This window comes from Humulus lupulus, chromosome 6 (genome assembly GCF_963169125.1).
Source record: "Humulus lupulus chromosome 6, drHumLupu1.1, whole genome shotgun sequence".
Classification (NCBI taxonomy): domain Eukaryota; kingdom Viridiplantae; phylum Streptophyta; class Magnoliopsida; order Rosales; family Cannabaceae; genus Humulus; species Humulus lupulus.
In genome coordinates this window covers 171,437,490-171,452,019 of record NC_084798.1, presented here as the reverse complement: position 1 = coordinate 171,452,019, position 14,530 = coordinate 171,437,490, and the positions used below count along the sequence as shown (strand labels likewise).

General features: G+C 32.9%; 2 protein-coding genes across 2 annotated transcripts; both read right to left on the bottom strand.

The window, feature by feature from the left end:
- Nucleotides 1–2,517: 2,517 nt before the first annotated feature.
- LOC133782717 (phospholipase D alpha 1-like) lies at nucleotides 2,518–5,884 on the bottom strand. Its single transcript, XM_062222078.1, has 3 exons — nucleotides 5,457–5,884; nucleotides 3,387–5,304; nucleotides 2,518–3,122 (listed from the first exon to the last, which is right to left on the bottom strand). The coding sequence occupies exons 1-3, from the start codon at nucleotides 5,547–5,549 to the stop codon at nucleotides 2,689–2,691; spliced, it is 2,445 nt and encodes an 814-aa protein (XP_062078062.1). The 5' UTR covers nucleotides 5,550–5,884; the 3' UTR covers nucleotides 2,518–2,688.
- Nucleotides 5,885–9,631: 3,747 nt separating this feature from the next.
- LOC133782718 (TBC domain-containing protein C1952.17c-like) lies at nucleotides 9,632–13,973 on the bottom strand. The gene is made up of 9 exons (XM_062222079.1): nucleotides 13,389–13,973; nucleotides 12,953–13,045; nucleotides 12,707–12,811; nucleotides 12,403–12,558; nucleotides 12,210–12,308; nucleotides 11,980–12,108; nucleotides 11,691–11,870; nucleotides 11,345–11,461; nucleotides 9,632–10,143 (listed from the first exon to the last, which is right to left on the bottom strand). The coding sequence occupies exons 1-9, from the start codon at nucleotides 13,737–13,739 to the stop codon at nucleotides 9,964–9,966; spliced, it is 1,410 nt and encodes a 469-aa protein (XP_062078063.1). The 5' UTR covers nucleotides 13,740–13,973; the 3' UTR covers nucleotides 9,632–9,963.
- Nucleotides 13,974–14,530: the final 557 nt, after the last annotated feature.

The window sequence follows — 14,530 nt, the reverse complement described above, 5'->3', positions numbered from 1 at the left end:
TACTCTTCGTCTTCCTCTTCTCCTTCGCCCTGTTGTCCTTGGGAAATGAGGGCATTCAGCTGGCCCCTGTAAGGGCAAACTGCCGACTTATGTGGGCCTTTGCAAAGCCAACAAGCTAGCGGCTTCTTCCCTGCAGCAGCATTTGTCCCACTTGAAGAATTGGACTCATCTGTCCTCTTCTCTCCCCCATTCTTACCCTGCTAGGAATTCCCAGACTTCTTACTCCCAGCACTACTTGAGTTGGTTGGAGGAGTAGACCTTTTCGGCAGGCTGCTCTCCAGAGTGTAATCTGTTAAGCGTTCGGCAACAGCTTGAGCGGTGGCCAGATCAGACACACGCTGTCTCTGAAGTTCTTATTTGCCCCACGGCTTCAATCCCTCAAGGAAGCAGAAGAGCCTGTCCACTTCGGACATGTCCTTAATATCGAGCATCAGTCCCGAAAATCTCTTTACATATTCTCGGACTGTCCCGACTTGTTTGAGCTCTCTTAACTTGCGACGAGCTATGTAAGCGACATTTTCTGGCAGAAATTGCGTCTTTAATTCTCTCTTTAGGTCTTCCCAAGACGTGATGGTGCACCTGCCATTCTCTATATCATCATACTTGGTCCTCCACCACACCTTGGCATCCCCCGACAAATACATGGTAGCCATGGCGACCTTTCCGTCTTCTGAATCGGCCTGCACGACTCTAAAGTAATGTTCCATGTCAAAGAGGAAATTCTCCAAATCCTTTGCGTCTCTGGCCTCGTTATAGGGCCTCGGCTCGGGTACTTTGGCTCGACCATACTCCATACCTATTGGCCCTGTTGCAGGGGCATTCCCAACCGCTCGCATGGTCAGGTTTACCTTGGCAGATAGCTCAGCCATGTCTTCTCTGAGCACGCCAACTGCCTCCCTGCAGTCTTCCGTCGTGTCATTTATGGAAACTTCTTGTTCCTTTATCATGCGCTCCACTGCTACGATGCGCTCTTCCCACCGAGGGGAAACAGAAGTACTTATTGGAGTGTTTCTTTTCTCCAACGCGATAATTCTGGATAGGAGAACATCATTCTCCTTTTCCAACGCAGCTATGCGATTGTTTGCATCAGACGATCCCGAGTCCTGACTTGCAAAGGAAAGATCCCTGACCCTCTCGTCCAGGCCATCTAGTTCCCGTAGCCGCTTCTCAAGAGCTTCGATCCTCTGAGTGTTGCTCACCATAGTGTGTTTTGCCAAGTGCTTTCTAACTTGGCTCTAATACCAACTGTCACGGGCCGGCTATTTGGGTACTCCAACTAGACGGAACATGCGGCACTTGCAGACTCTTCAAGCTAGCAAGTCAGCCTACAACACACACCTACAGGCAAACAAACTCAGCGGTTAGCCACATACACATCTCGGACATGCAACGGGCAATAACGAAGTATGAGCAAGCACAGAGCAAGTCATTCCTAGGAACGTCCACACAACACAAAGCACACAACAAGGCAAGTGGCACACAATGGCCCAACGAAGATAACAAACAAGTAATGCATAAGCAACAAGGAAGCACACAGGGGCAAGTATGGATAAATGTTATTTCATTAATATATAGCTAGCCTTGATAGGGCAAGGGAGTACACAGCTTTGGCCCCTATCTACTGATGGCCATGGTGCTTCCCTAAGTCACCAGGTCACCTCCCCCTAAGGAGCCTTCTAGGGAAATAAAGTCTTCCCAGGAACATATATGATTTTTGTCTGGGAGACATATGCAATATTACAAAACTGCCACTATCCTATCCCATGAGGTTGCTTGGTGCAAGACTTGACTAATGATCAAGCACCAAGGCATGCTCATTACAAAATGACCCCATGTGGGTGTGCCAAAGGGGCAACACGCCATACTAGGCAAATTGTATCACAAAACATCTACAACTTGATGTTTTTTTGTTAGCAAAATACGAACTTTTTTTTTTGAAGATCGTGGTTATGAAATACTACCTAAAGCTAATGTTTCTAAATGAATAAGATTTAAGTTGAGACATTCCAAGTGGTATTATCTTTTTAGATGGTGTAAAATAAATTGCTCGGGCATGTCAAATGAACTTCATAATTGATTAAATTGTTCAAAAGCACGAGCCTTTTGATAAGCCTCTACATCACTTGTTTGAAATTATGACTTTCTTGTGTTTGATATAGTTGATGATCTTGATGATCTTTGAAAAACTTTAACCTTGGTGTCAATTATGTAGAAATTAACGAAAACGTTTTTTTTTTTTATCTTCATAACATATTTGAAATATTAAATTTATATATACATGTTAGTTGTGATACAAATATCCTAATTTTTCTAGAAAAAAATAGAAATCAAATTTGGTCTAAAATAGGTACAACAAAAGTATCTTTCGAATCTAAATAAAGAAAATTCTACTTGTCGGGTTTGTACAGAAATTTATGTTTCTTAGTTTAGTCTGTTTTGAGATTAATTTAACTTTAGTGCCTACAAACACTAGGTATAACCAATAAAACACTGTTGACATGAAAGGTAAACACGACCTTAAATCAAAAAGAGCAATTGGCATTAAAAGCACATGCTGCAAATTTACATCACAAATCAATAAATAATGACCTCACTTTGGTATCTCAAGCTGTTGACACGAAATAATACACAAAAAAAAAAAATTGAAAAGAGCACTACACACAAGTCATAGCTAATTAAAATATGAAATTAAGAAGTAATGATTGAAGGTAGTATATCTGATTTGGACCCAAGTACTCCAGCCCTAGTGTCTGGGAAACATTCCATTCCAGGTAAAGTAGTCAATTCTCCATATTGAGTAACTCTAATAGGGTAACTGAGCAAGTGGCCAGGCAAATCATGCTCTAAGTTCTCTCTGCAGTAGAGTTCCCAGTAACTTTCAGAGATCTCGTTCACCTTTCGGACACACTCGATGCTTTCTGCTTCAAGGAATGTGTCATGAAGCATTCCCAAGTGTTCATACCACAATGCCATTCTATGGCCATGAACTTGTCCCTTGGCTGGCTGCTGGGTTGAAAGATGATGAGGTTGATAGGCTCCCATGGCGATTTCGGTGTCCCTAGCACCATCCATAGACCTCTGGTTGATGTTGGCTGAGCCAATGATTATGTATTCATCATCAACTACAAAAAATAAGACATTCCCACTTTAGTATACTATGTTTCTGTAATTTCAAGCTACTAATTATGTTGTTAGTGTGAACTTTAAAAGAATCACTAATTTTACATGTAGCATACTTAGAAATCAAAAGCTGGATTTCTATGATTCTCAAATTAACTATAGAACTGTATAGTTTCATATGAAAGTAAAATCATGGATTGATATTCCTAATGGGGAGCCATATATGGAAATGCAAATAGAAAGAATATGGTCAATTGGAATGTTACCTATCATCATCTTGGCATGAACATAGATCATGAATCTTCTGGCTTGCTGAGCTCTGCTATAATCTGAATCATCTCCTGGTTCTTCTGAGGGTTCATATTCACCGCGCTTCTTTGTCTCACGATTTCCAAGACAAAAGAATGCCAAGTAGTCCTTGGGGTTGGCATCAAGTCCTTTGGCTTTGAGAGCCTTAGCAATGTCTTTGTACATCATCTCCATTGTCATTTTCTGCCAATGTAGTATTGCCTGAACAGAACCACTCTCTGGAATGCCCTCTGGCCACATAGGAATGACAACATAGACCATAAATCTCTCCCCAGCTTCAATTTTGCTAACAATCTTCAAAGACAGTTCCTTTGGAATAGGATGTACAGCACCGACCTCATGAACATTAAATTCTTTCGAGTCCCATCCATATGAGCTTCCAATGAAATACTGATTTTCAATGTAGATATAGTTCTTAGCTCGTCGAATCGCATTGACATAAGCATACTCAATGCTTTTGTCAATTATCTGATCTTTACCACTTACAAGGCCTGCTTCAGCAGCTTTTTCTGGAGTGGTAGGGAAACCAAAAGCAGCTCCTCCATCAATTGATCGGAACAATTGAACATTCCAAGTCTCACGGTCTTCAGGCAACATAACAGAAGAGGGAGTTATAATACAAGTCTCTTGGAGCCTTCTCAATTCATTAAGCAAGTCCTTGTTATGACCTTGCTTCATCCATCTTTGCTCAAAGTTGCACAAAACATCCCAAGCAATAGTCCCTTCTACCCTGCAATGAATGTCATGCCAAGGCTGTCTTGGTCCACCTTTCTCAATTGAGGCACCACGGAAATTATTCTGATGAAAATCATCACTATGAGTAGTATTCAAAGTCCTGAAAATTGAATGAGTAGGATTGTCATATCTCCCATCACATAGATCAATACCACCAAGGAAGCTCACAATTCTCCTCTTCTCTGATGCTCCCCCACCTGAGACATTCTCACAGTCCACAACAACAGTCTTCTGGTGATGAGTAAATATGGTGGAAACCTTCAATTCTTGAATAATGCTTTGTCCATCGTCTGGATTTCGAGGGCACAAAACGCAGTGGACACCGGTGTTTTCGAAGTATTTCCCGGTATTTTCATCATGTGTAGCCATCACTCCATCGTTATTAAGCAACTTCACAGAAGTTTTGTCGTCCCAAACAAGCATTAGTACTTTAACTCCTTGTTTAGCCTTCTTTTTAAGTAACTCACCAAGGGTCAAATCGCCTCCTTCCTTTCGCCTCCTACTGTCCCTTATCAAGGTAATTCTAGTACACACAGACCAACCAGCAATGTAAATCAAGTACTTTGCATTATATATGGCATCAAAAATATCCTCCCAACATCTATTAGGGTGATAATAATTACCCCCAGAAAGAGAGACTTTGGGCATAAATTTATCTGGGATATGAGCATCTTGATAAAGGGTAACTCTACAATCACTCCTTTGAGGAAAGAATGTGTAAGGTACACCTTGAAACTTAGGACTACCTTTTATTCCTTGTGACCAGTTAATGTATTTAGAGACCCCTTCAAATTTCAACTTGACATGGATTTTGGAACCATCTCTGAGAGGCTTGTGATGCTTCTCATCCAAGAGAGGAAACCATTGGTCTACTTCTTTCCCACTGAGAAGTTTCTCAGCTGGAAAATAAGCTATTCCAATTTCGTCATCGGGACCAAGACGATTTTGTTTGATGGTGAACACAACATTAGATGTCGTATGTGCACAACAAATGTGAAACGTCTCGTCCCATTGCGGATTCGAGACTCTGGTTTCGAGCAGTCTGGTTCGGCCAACATTAGTGTTCCCTAAATCGATTGATGCATACAGTCTAGGAGTTACTTTGCTAAGCCCAATTTTGTGTTCAATTTTGCTCGTCAGCTGAAAATTTCATTGAAAATTTGTAGACAACATAACAATAATTATTACATGCAACTAAAAACAGATAATAGTAGTAATAAGTAGATTTGGTTAAGTGTTGTGTTTAGTATTAATGAAATGAGTTTAAGGATAGTAAATATTGTATATGATACCTTGCAGAAAAACATGCAGCAACATCCACCTGAAAGCTTATCAACCTCGTAGATTGTCGCGTGAAGAATCCCATGCAGCAATACTGGCTTCATAGCTCTCTCTCTCTCTCTATTTATATATAAATATATATAACGTACGTATATAGATTCTCAGAAACCTTAATCACTGAAATGCAATGAAGAAAAGAAGAAAAAGGGTACTTAACTATACAGGAATATGTATAGTTAAGACTTAAGAGGCTAAAAATGAAATAAAGAGAGAAAAAACTGAAGAGCAAGGACCAAATAAATTGTTAATTCAACATGGAAAATGGGCTCAAAGACTTGGACATATATACATAAATGTTTTTAAATTATTGGATAGAGATAGAGTCGTTGGTAAATTTCGTGGAAAAAATGTAGAGACCATACACTGCATGTGAATAAAAGTGGAGAGGTTGAACGAGAGGGAGTAGAGAAGAATTTAATAAGAAAATATTATTATTATTATTATTATTATTATTATTATTATTATTATAATGATTGTAAAATATTAAGATTTTTTTAAGGATAAGGTTTTTCATTAGTGGTGCAGGTAAATAGGAGCATAATCCGTTAAATAACAAGTTGGTACTTTATTTATTTATCTATTTTATTTGTTATTTTTTTTAATACATTTTTGACAACTCTCACGGGCGGCTTTACATAATATCTTTGTAAATTACTCTAATTCCAGTTCTATTATTCTTTTCTAGCTTAGCTTGGCTTAGCTTTATCAGATCGAAACTATGGTCTATTAAAGTAACGAGGAAGGAGAATATATAATAATACAAGAAGAAAACAAGACCAGTCTAGAAAGAAAAGAAAAAATAGTAAACATACTACAGCAGCCTAAAATGTTTAGTTAAAAATTAGTGGGCTGCATAGTTGTCAGTTGGGGTCCATTTTTGAAGCTCAAGCACCAAAAATAATTATGAAAATAATAATTGAAACAATTTTGATTAATTTTTGAGGCAAAATTAACATTAGATTGGTTAACTCTGCTCAACATTTTCTAATAATGCCTTAGGTTATTTCCAATAGATAAAATAAAAATATACAATGTGCGCCAAATGGTTGAGCTACTGGCTGCCATGAATTGAATACAAAAAGTACCATTTTTTCTTCGTTTGTTTTGGGACAACTTGTTGGAGTAATGAACACGTTTGTGTAATGGGAAACTTGGCCTGAAAATATGCATAGAATTTAAAAGATAAATATATTACAAAGAAAAAGAAAGGCCCAAAGAAAAATGAAAAAAACAATCTTCTTTATTAATGAATCTAGGCAGAATATATATATAGGCTTAAGAATTACAAAACTAACTAACCTACCACAAAAATAACCAAAAAATCAGTTATAAAACCATAATTCCAAATGAAATAAAATAGGGGAAATCTATAATGCACCATCTCAAAAAGAAATATGGTACACTTTTGTCTTTTTGGTATAGTTTTTTTGTACAATTTTTGTTATGATTGTATAAATTGCAGTTATTTAAAATATTATATAAATTTTTAGAAAATTCTGAATAATTTTTTAATATATATTATTTTTCACAAACATTAAAAAACTTTATGACGCGTGCAGTAAGCTTTTTTAATCTTGCTTTTATTAAAGGAAATTATTTGTAATTTTTAGAAAATTCAGAAGATACTAACAATTAAAATTATTAAAGTACACCGATATACTTGTCTTTCGGTTGCACCATAGAAGTAAAGTAACCAATAAAATATATATAATAATTTATTACAACACAGTCATTGGATGGTATAAAAAGTCAGTCATTGTGACCTGTCAAGGCTGCCACAAAACTTAACCACGTGGTACACGCTTATACATTTATTTATTATAAAGAAATAAAAAAACAAAGAATTTATCCGAGGATTGTATTGTATTGCATATTTATGTGAGCTATAAAAATGTTAAGAAATTGAAAATTTTCAAGTTGTAATCTTATATATGTATTATGAATTTTTTTTGTTTGTACGGTTTTTTAATTTTTTTATTAATTTTAATAGAATATTTTAAAATATTTGTATATTTAATAGTAGATTATAAACATGATTTAAATTTAAATAAATAAATAATTAAAAAAATTAAAATTAAATATTTTTCAGATATTTTACAATGATAATTATTTAAACATATAACATATAATTTTTTGTTGTCACAAAAATTCGAACAAATATAAACTTAAACAAAAATAAATAAATAAATTAATTAATTAAAATATGATATTTTAAAGATATTTTATGATAATTTAAATAATTAAATTATATTTATTTAAAAATAATAAAGCCATACATATCATTTTTTTATCTTATAAATTTGTGTGATAATTTGTTTTTTTATAAAGTGATTTGAACTCTTTTTCTTCGTCAAGATCATAGCAGACATTATGAGATACATTAAAAAAAATTGATGCATGTATACTATTGTTTACACGACTTTTTCTATTCTTATTTTATTTCTATTATTAATTTCTTTTTAAATATTATTGTATTTTATATATATGTCATATAGCTATATAAATATATTATAATATTTATTTATATGGTATATAAAATCAAGTCAATATTTTATTAACAAATATTCTGATTTATGGTCAATATTATTTTTTACCCAATTTTGTTTATTATCCGATTTTGTATATCCAAACTGATTGAGAGAATATCTCAATATGTAGCAGAGACTCTGATGGAATGTCTTACTCTATAGATATAGAGTACCGGTCCTCAAGCTCGCTACTCATTATTCTGTCTCTCAGTAACTCCATTTAAAAGAGTTAGTAAGAGCTTGGAAGTCTGTGTACTCGTTCTAATTTCTCTTCTTTTCTTTTGTAGATCTAGAGTTGTAAATCGAGATTATCAATTGCAATAGCTAGAAGTAAATATATTCGATCCTCTAAATTTTATAATAATCTGTTTATTCCGCATTAAGATTGTTATGCATCTAGTTTAATTTTAAATCTAACATTTGGTATCAAGAGTCATGTTTATCTCCGCCTTGTTATTTTTGTATGCATATATATATATATACATATATATTTTTATGATTTATATTTGCATAGGTCTGTATATACATATATATATATATATATATTTATATGATTTTCAGATTTTGTATTCGCCGTATATCTCAATATTTTCTATGTAATTTGATTGTGTTTAAGTATATGTTATTTTGTTCATATCTATCTAACATTTTTTTTTGGCAATATAAACATAATAATATGATCACATATACACACATATATATATATATATATTCATTTGTGTACATGCCCAAAATTTTTAAATTTGTGTGATAATTTATTTTTTTATCAAGTGATTGAAACTCTTTTTCTTCATCAAATTCACTAAAAAGATATTGTGATATACATTATAAATTAAAAATAATTGATGCATATATACTACTGTGTACACTATAACTTTTTCTATTTTTAATTTTTTTCTATTATTAATTTTTTTTTAAATATTATTGTATTTTATATATAAGCCGCGTAGCCACATAAATATATATTTATGTTAACGTTATGTTTAGATATCATATATATATATATATATATAGATTATTGATATAAATATTTATATATATATAGAAGTATAATTTTAATAAAAATTATACACAATATTTAAAATTATAAACAATCTTAAAACTAAACAAGTCTGCATTGTACATTGCCCTTGCCAACATCCGTACAAAATGAGTAATGGAATTCATTACTGCTGCAAATTTCCCATTTATATATATATATATATATATATATATATTGGTTACGGATTAAAGAATTGATTTTGAAATAGCATTGTTCTATGGATAGATAATGTGAGAACCACACTACCGTCAAACTTGACAATCCTACCAAGAAGACCACATTACAAGGACTAAACATTTCCATTTTTATTGATCAGAGACGGCACCAGATTATTTCCTTCTTACCTTGATTAATTAATTAACTCATTAAACTATACTATAAAATTATCATAAAAAGAAGAGTAGTGGATAATAAATACTCTTTAATAATAGTCTGCTTGGTCCTTTTCTATGGATAAAACGAGAATAAAGTTCTTTTCAGTTTCTGGAAGATTAACGCGTCTTTAATTATCTATGTAGAGAAGGTTAGTCACTGTTTTTGACAGAAGCCAAATATCTATGTAGAGAAGGTCAATTACTATTAGTCAAGTCTTCCCCTAAAAAGACTTGGTCCAATAAAATTACATCTTTTAAGGTATGAAAATTTGGGTCTCCCTTTTGGGCTTATTTACATTTGGAGTATAGAATGGAAGAATGTCAAAGTTTGAAAACAAGGCTAAATGGTGTGTCCCAAAACCAGGTCTCAGAAGAAAGGATCAACTGTGTTAGAGTATAATAACTCAAGAAATAATAATCTTGGAATCAAAAAGTAGCAGTTTCTCTCTTGTATTTCCCTCAACAAAAAACATAACCCAAAAAGACAGTACAGAGAAGAATATATTGGATTCATTTAAGGGGACAAGCGGAAAGAAGAAGTATCAGGACTAAGATCTTGAGCTACCTTAAGAAGGTGTTCAATGTCAATGTCAGGATAGTGCTGTAACAACTTTATGTTAGCTATAAAATCACCTTTTAACAGTCTGCTCTTTATGCATAGTAGCATTGCACAACACACTCTTAGAAGCATATCCTGCAAGGAATGCAGGCTACTTAGTCACTTGCAGGTATAATCTAACCATCAATATATCTTTATAATAATGTGAGTTTAAGGAAATTTGTTGGTTTCCATTAGATTTATCACTTTATTTTTTATTGTTTTCTAACATCGTTAGTTTTAAAGTCATCTAAATAAGATAAATAAATTTAAAAAATAAAATCATCTAAATTAGCTAAATAAATTGAAAAATAAAAAATAATAATAAATAAGTCATAATTATTTATCATCACATATTTTAAAATTTCATGTTAAAAATATTTAAATTACTCTATCAATTATGTTTTAAAAACTATAACAAAAAAATATTTATGTGTTTAAATTTATTATTTTCTTTCTTTTATTAATTATTTATTTTGACAGTTAATATATTTTATTTATCCATGCATATTACGACATAAATGTACATATTTCTTTTTTTTTTATCGTTTAGTTTTTCTAATAAGAAATTACTTATTTTAATTACTTTAGCCATTAATTGAATAATATATATTTATATATAAATTTTGTTTTCTTTAAACAAATTTTAATTAAATGATTAAAATTTTACCAAATAAATTTTGTAAATTCATATTTTTAATTTAGAATTTCTTAATATATTATTATATTGAATATTTCTTCTAAAAGAATATTAGAAAAAAATTATTTAAGTTTAAAACTAAAATCACCATATATAATATATAAATCAAAGCATAAAAATGACCAAAATTTAAATTATTATGAATACTAAATTTCAAACTAAAAAACAACATCAAATAATTTATTTTGAAACTAGAATGCATCATATTTTAATATGTAAAAAGTGTATATCTAACAGATTCTTAGTTTAATGATTTTTTTAAATAAAAATTATGATATTATTTATTTTTTTTAAAATTATATATAATATTTTGGCTTATTTAAAAAAAAAATATTTATGTTATTCTTTTAAAATATATGATATTGTTTTTTATTTAAATTTAAATGATAATTAAAAAATATAATAATTTCTAAATTAAATTAACCAAACCTGAATTGCATGTTATTTATAACTAGTAAATGTATATATTTCAGTATTTATCACCGCACACTAATAACTATATCGCACGTGTATGCATGCTTAGCACCAGAAGTGCCTCTTATCTTCATTGCTTTCTTTTTTATTTTGGTTTGAGGACAGAGAGAGAGGGAGAGAGACCTGAACACCAAAAGGGTTACTCAGTAGAGTATCCCATATTCTCATGATGGAATGGAAACTGAATTCCTGAGTAAGTAGCAATGTGATCCACCTGAATGCGTAGTACTGTGGTTTCACCTGCTTAGAAGGTTAATAATAATATCAGAAAATTTTCTAGTTAACATGCCATTGAGCGGTTGAAAATGAGCAAAATGTAATGAATAGTAGTGCATTTTTATTCATTTCATTACACTTCTATGGCATAATAATATTTCCTTCACTACACTTCTGATGAGCTTTGCGAAAACTATGAAAGCCACATGACTCTGGTGAAAGCAGTGATGTGGTCTTTGTTTTGACACATTACCTTTGTGGTGAACTCAAGATGCCTCCAAAGCTCCTCATCATTGGCTTTTAATAACTCTGACAAGCGAGAAAGAGTAGAAAGTATACCTACTGTACTATTATCTAGCTGTTGACAGAAGTGATCCACTGAATCACTCAAGAGTCTAACAAAACAACAAAAACTATCTGCTTCTGCATTTGCCTACACATAACATGATATCAAGACCAGAAAAACTAGAGCATGTTATGGCAAATAGTCATATATATAGGCAAGATAAAACTTAGTTTTAAGATATCTAGGAGGTTCTTACAGCATTTTTCTCATCCGTGTCTGTACTAAACACATAGAATATTGGTGCCAAGACCTCATTCATGCCTTGTACATAGCGGATTGCTGGATTTAGTTTTGCAAATACGAGAAGAATATTTCTCATTGCTTCCTAAAAGAGGTAAAAACAGAACACCGTGTCCATTCAGTAATTCATGAATGTATGAGCTCGTTCGAGAAGACTTAGAAATTTCTAATGTGTGGATAAGATACCCTTTTCTTCTTACTGGATGGTGATTCCCCTGAAAAGAATTTCAAGTCGGGATGTGTTCGTTGCAGATCACGATCTATTTGCTCAGTAATTTCTGTATGCTGCAAAATGAGTATGCCTACTCTGATAAGCATCATATAGTGAAACAAAAGCAAATCCAAGATAAGATCTTATAATGGAGATGCATTTGTTTACCTCAAAGTACTGATTCCAAGCACTAGATTTCCCAAGGCTTAAAGGGTGATCTTCATGGGAAATGTCATGTCGTTTAAGAGGTCCATCAACATCAATCTCAGCAGGCTGGCCATGGGGACTACTCGAATCTCCACCTTTTATCCTTGTGAATTCTGACTGTCTAGATTAATGATCATGATTAGTCAAAGCCTCAAAGATAAGCAATAACAAGAGAACAAAAAGCAGTTGAGATATACATATACAAAGATTAGTGTATAAGAAGTTCATATACATCACTTGAGATATTTAGAGAGAAAAGTCTTACAGGACTTAAAAGAAGCTCCTCTTTAAGCTTAGCGTATTTGGCTCGATTTTCTTTCAGCTCTTTTTCCCACAAATCACGACAAGGTGGCAAATAACTCAATAGTAGCTGCTCACATTGCCATGCAATAAAAATCAATACTCAAAACCAGAACTTATCACCATATATGATTAACAAGAACCAATGTTATTTCACAGAATTTCCATTGCCTTATTTTAGTATATAGCTATCTAAACTATAAGGCTTTACCTTCCATGTTGTTGATCGCAAACTTCCTCCATCAGGAAGCCCTGTACTTGCAACTCTTTGCAACTTTTCCAAGTTGATTTCTGGCAATGAAAGCTACACAAGGGCAATAAGGTTATTATATTAGGGATACGACCCCTTTATAGTTTTTGATTTAGTAAATAATGCTGTTTAGTGTATGAACCTTGTTTCATGGTTTATAAGTTTTTCTAGATTATATATATATATATAAACACAAACAAAGCTCCATGTTTCATCTGATTTAAAACATTATGTTGGCTTGTTTTTTTTTCCCTTTTTCCAGTCTGTCTCATTGCCAGTTTTCTCACCAACCAAACACAAACAAAACCTTTCTAATCTTGCAAATCGCCTCAAACCCCAATTTTTTGAAGTTAAACGAGAGAGAAACTGCACAAACGAGGGAGAGGCAAAATCTCACCTCATACTCAAGATTAGACCTTTTCTCATCGGCGGCAATGGCTTTCAAAACCGAAACCGAACTCGCCTGTTCTCTCCTGAGTTTCATTCTGACCTCAAAATCCGATACCTCAACGTCCTCGTCATCAAAACCCTTAACTGCATCACTTTCGTTCTCTTGAATGGAGCCGATCGACCCATCGTTGGGAAGAAACGTCTCGAGCTCCTCCCCTGAATCGATCACCGAAGCAAACCCACCAAGCTCATCACCTTCTTCTTCTTTATCATCGAAACCGACGACAAGGCTTCCCAGTCGGTCCGGGAAGGCTTTCCGGGGCTTCTCCGGCAGCTTGAGCTTCCCCCCTTTGAGCATGACCGAAAGCAAGTTGGAGTCGTACGAGTTGTGTTGGTTTTCTATGTAAGTGAGGAAAGAGATAGAGAAGGCCTTTTGGGTGAATCATAACTCGGTTGGTATAACTCAGTGTGGTCTTGGCGGGAAAGAGAATGGTAGCGGTTGAATGGTAGTTGGCCCCACGTGAGCCCAGCGAAATTCAAAATTTCAAACCAGCTGGTCGGAAGCCATTACCGATGCTGACTTACCAGCTTCCGGTGTCACGTAATGATTACTAGAATTTAATATGAAAAAAGTTGAAGGAAGATTTTGGCTGTCAAATTCGTCTTATGTATCAATACATTTATAATCGATTCGTGTCGTGTTACTGTCTTATAACCAGTTTAATATTATCAGCACTGTGCCTAAAATTGATTTATGTACTCCTCGTGGTTTTAAAATGTAGTACTTTTATAACTAATTTTTTTGTGCCCTAAATGTAGTTAATGTTTTCGAAATTTTACATTTTTATACTCAATTATTTTTCGGTAAATATAATACTTTTAAAATATTGCACTTATGTAGCAATTTTTTAAAATTATTTTGAAAAATAATAAGAAAGTGGATGAAAAATGCAAGATTTTAGTTATTTTTAATTTATTTTCACTTTTGAAATAATAAAAAAATTAAGATTAATACAATTAATCAAAATAATTAAAATTTATATATTTCCTTAATTTTTTTTAAAATGAACTTATATTTTAAATTGATGAAAATATAAGTTTTTAATTATTTTTAATTATTTTTATTAATTTTAATAAAATATTTATTAA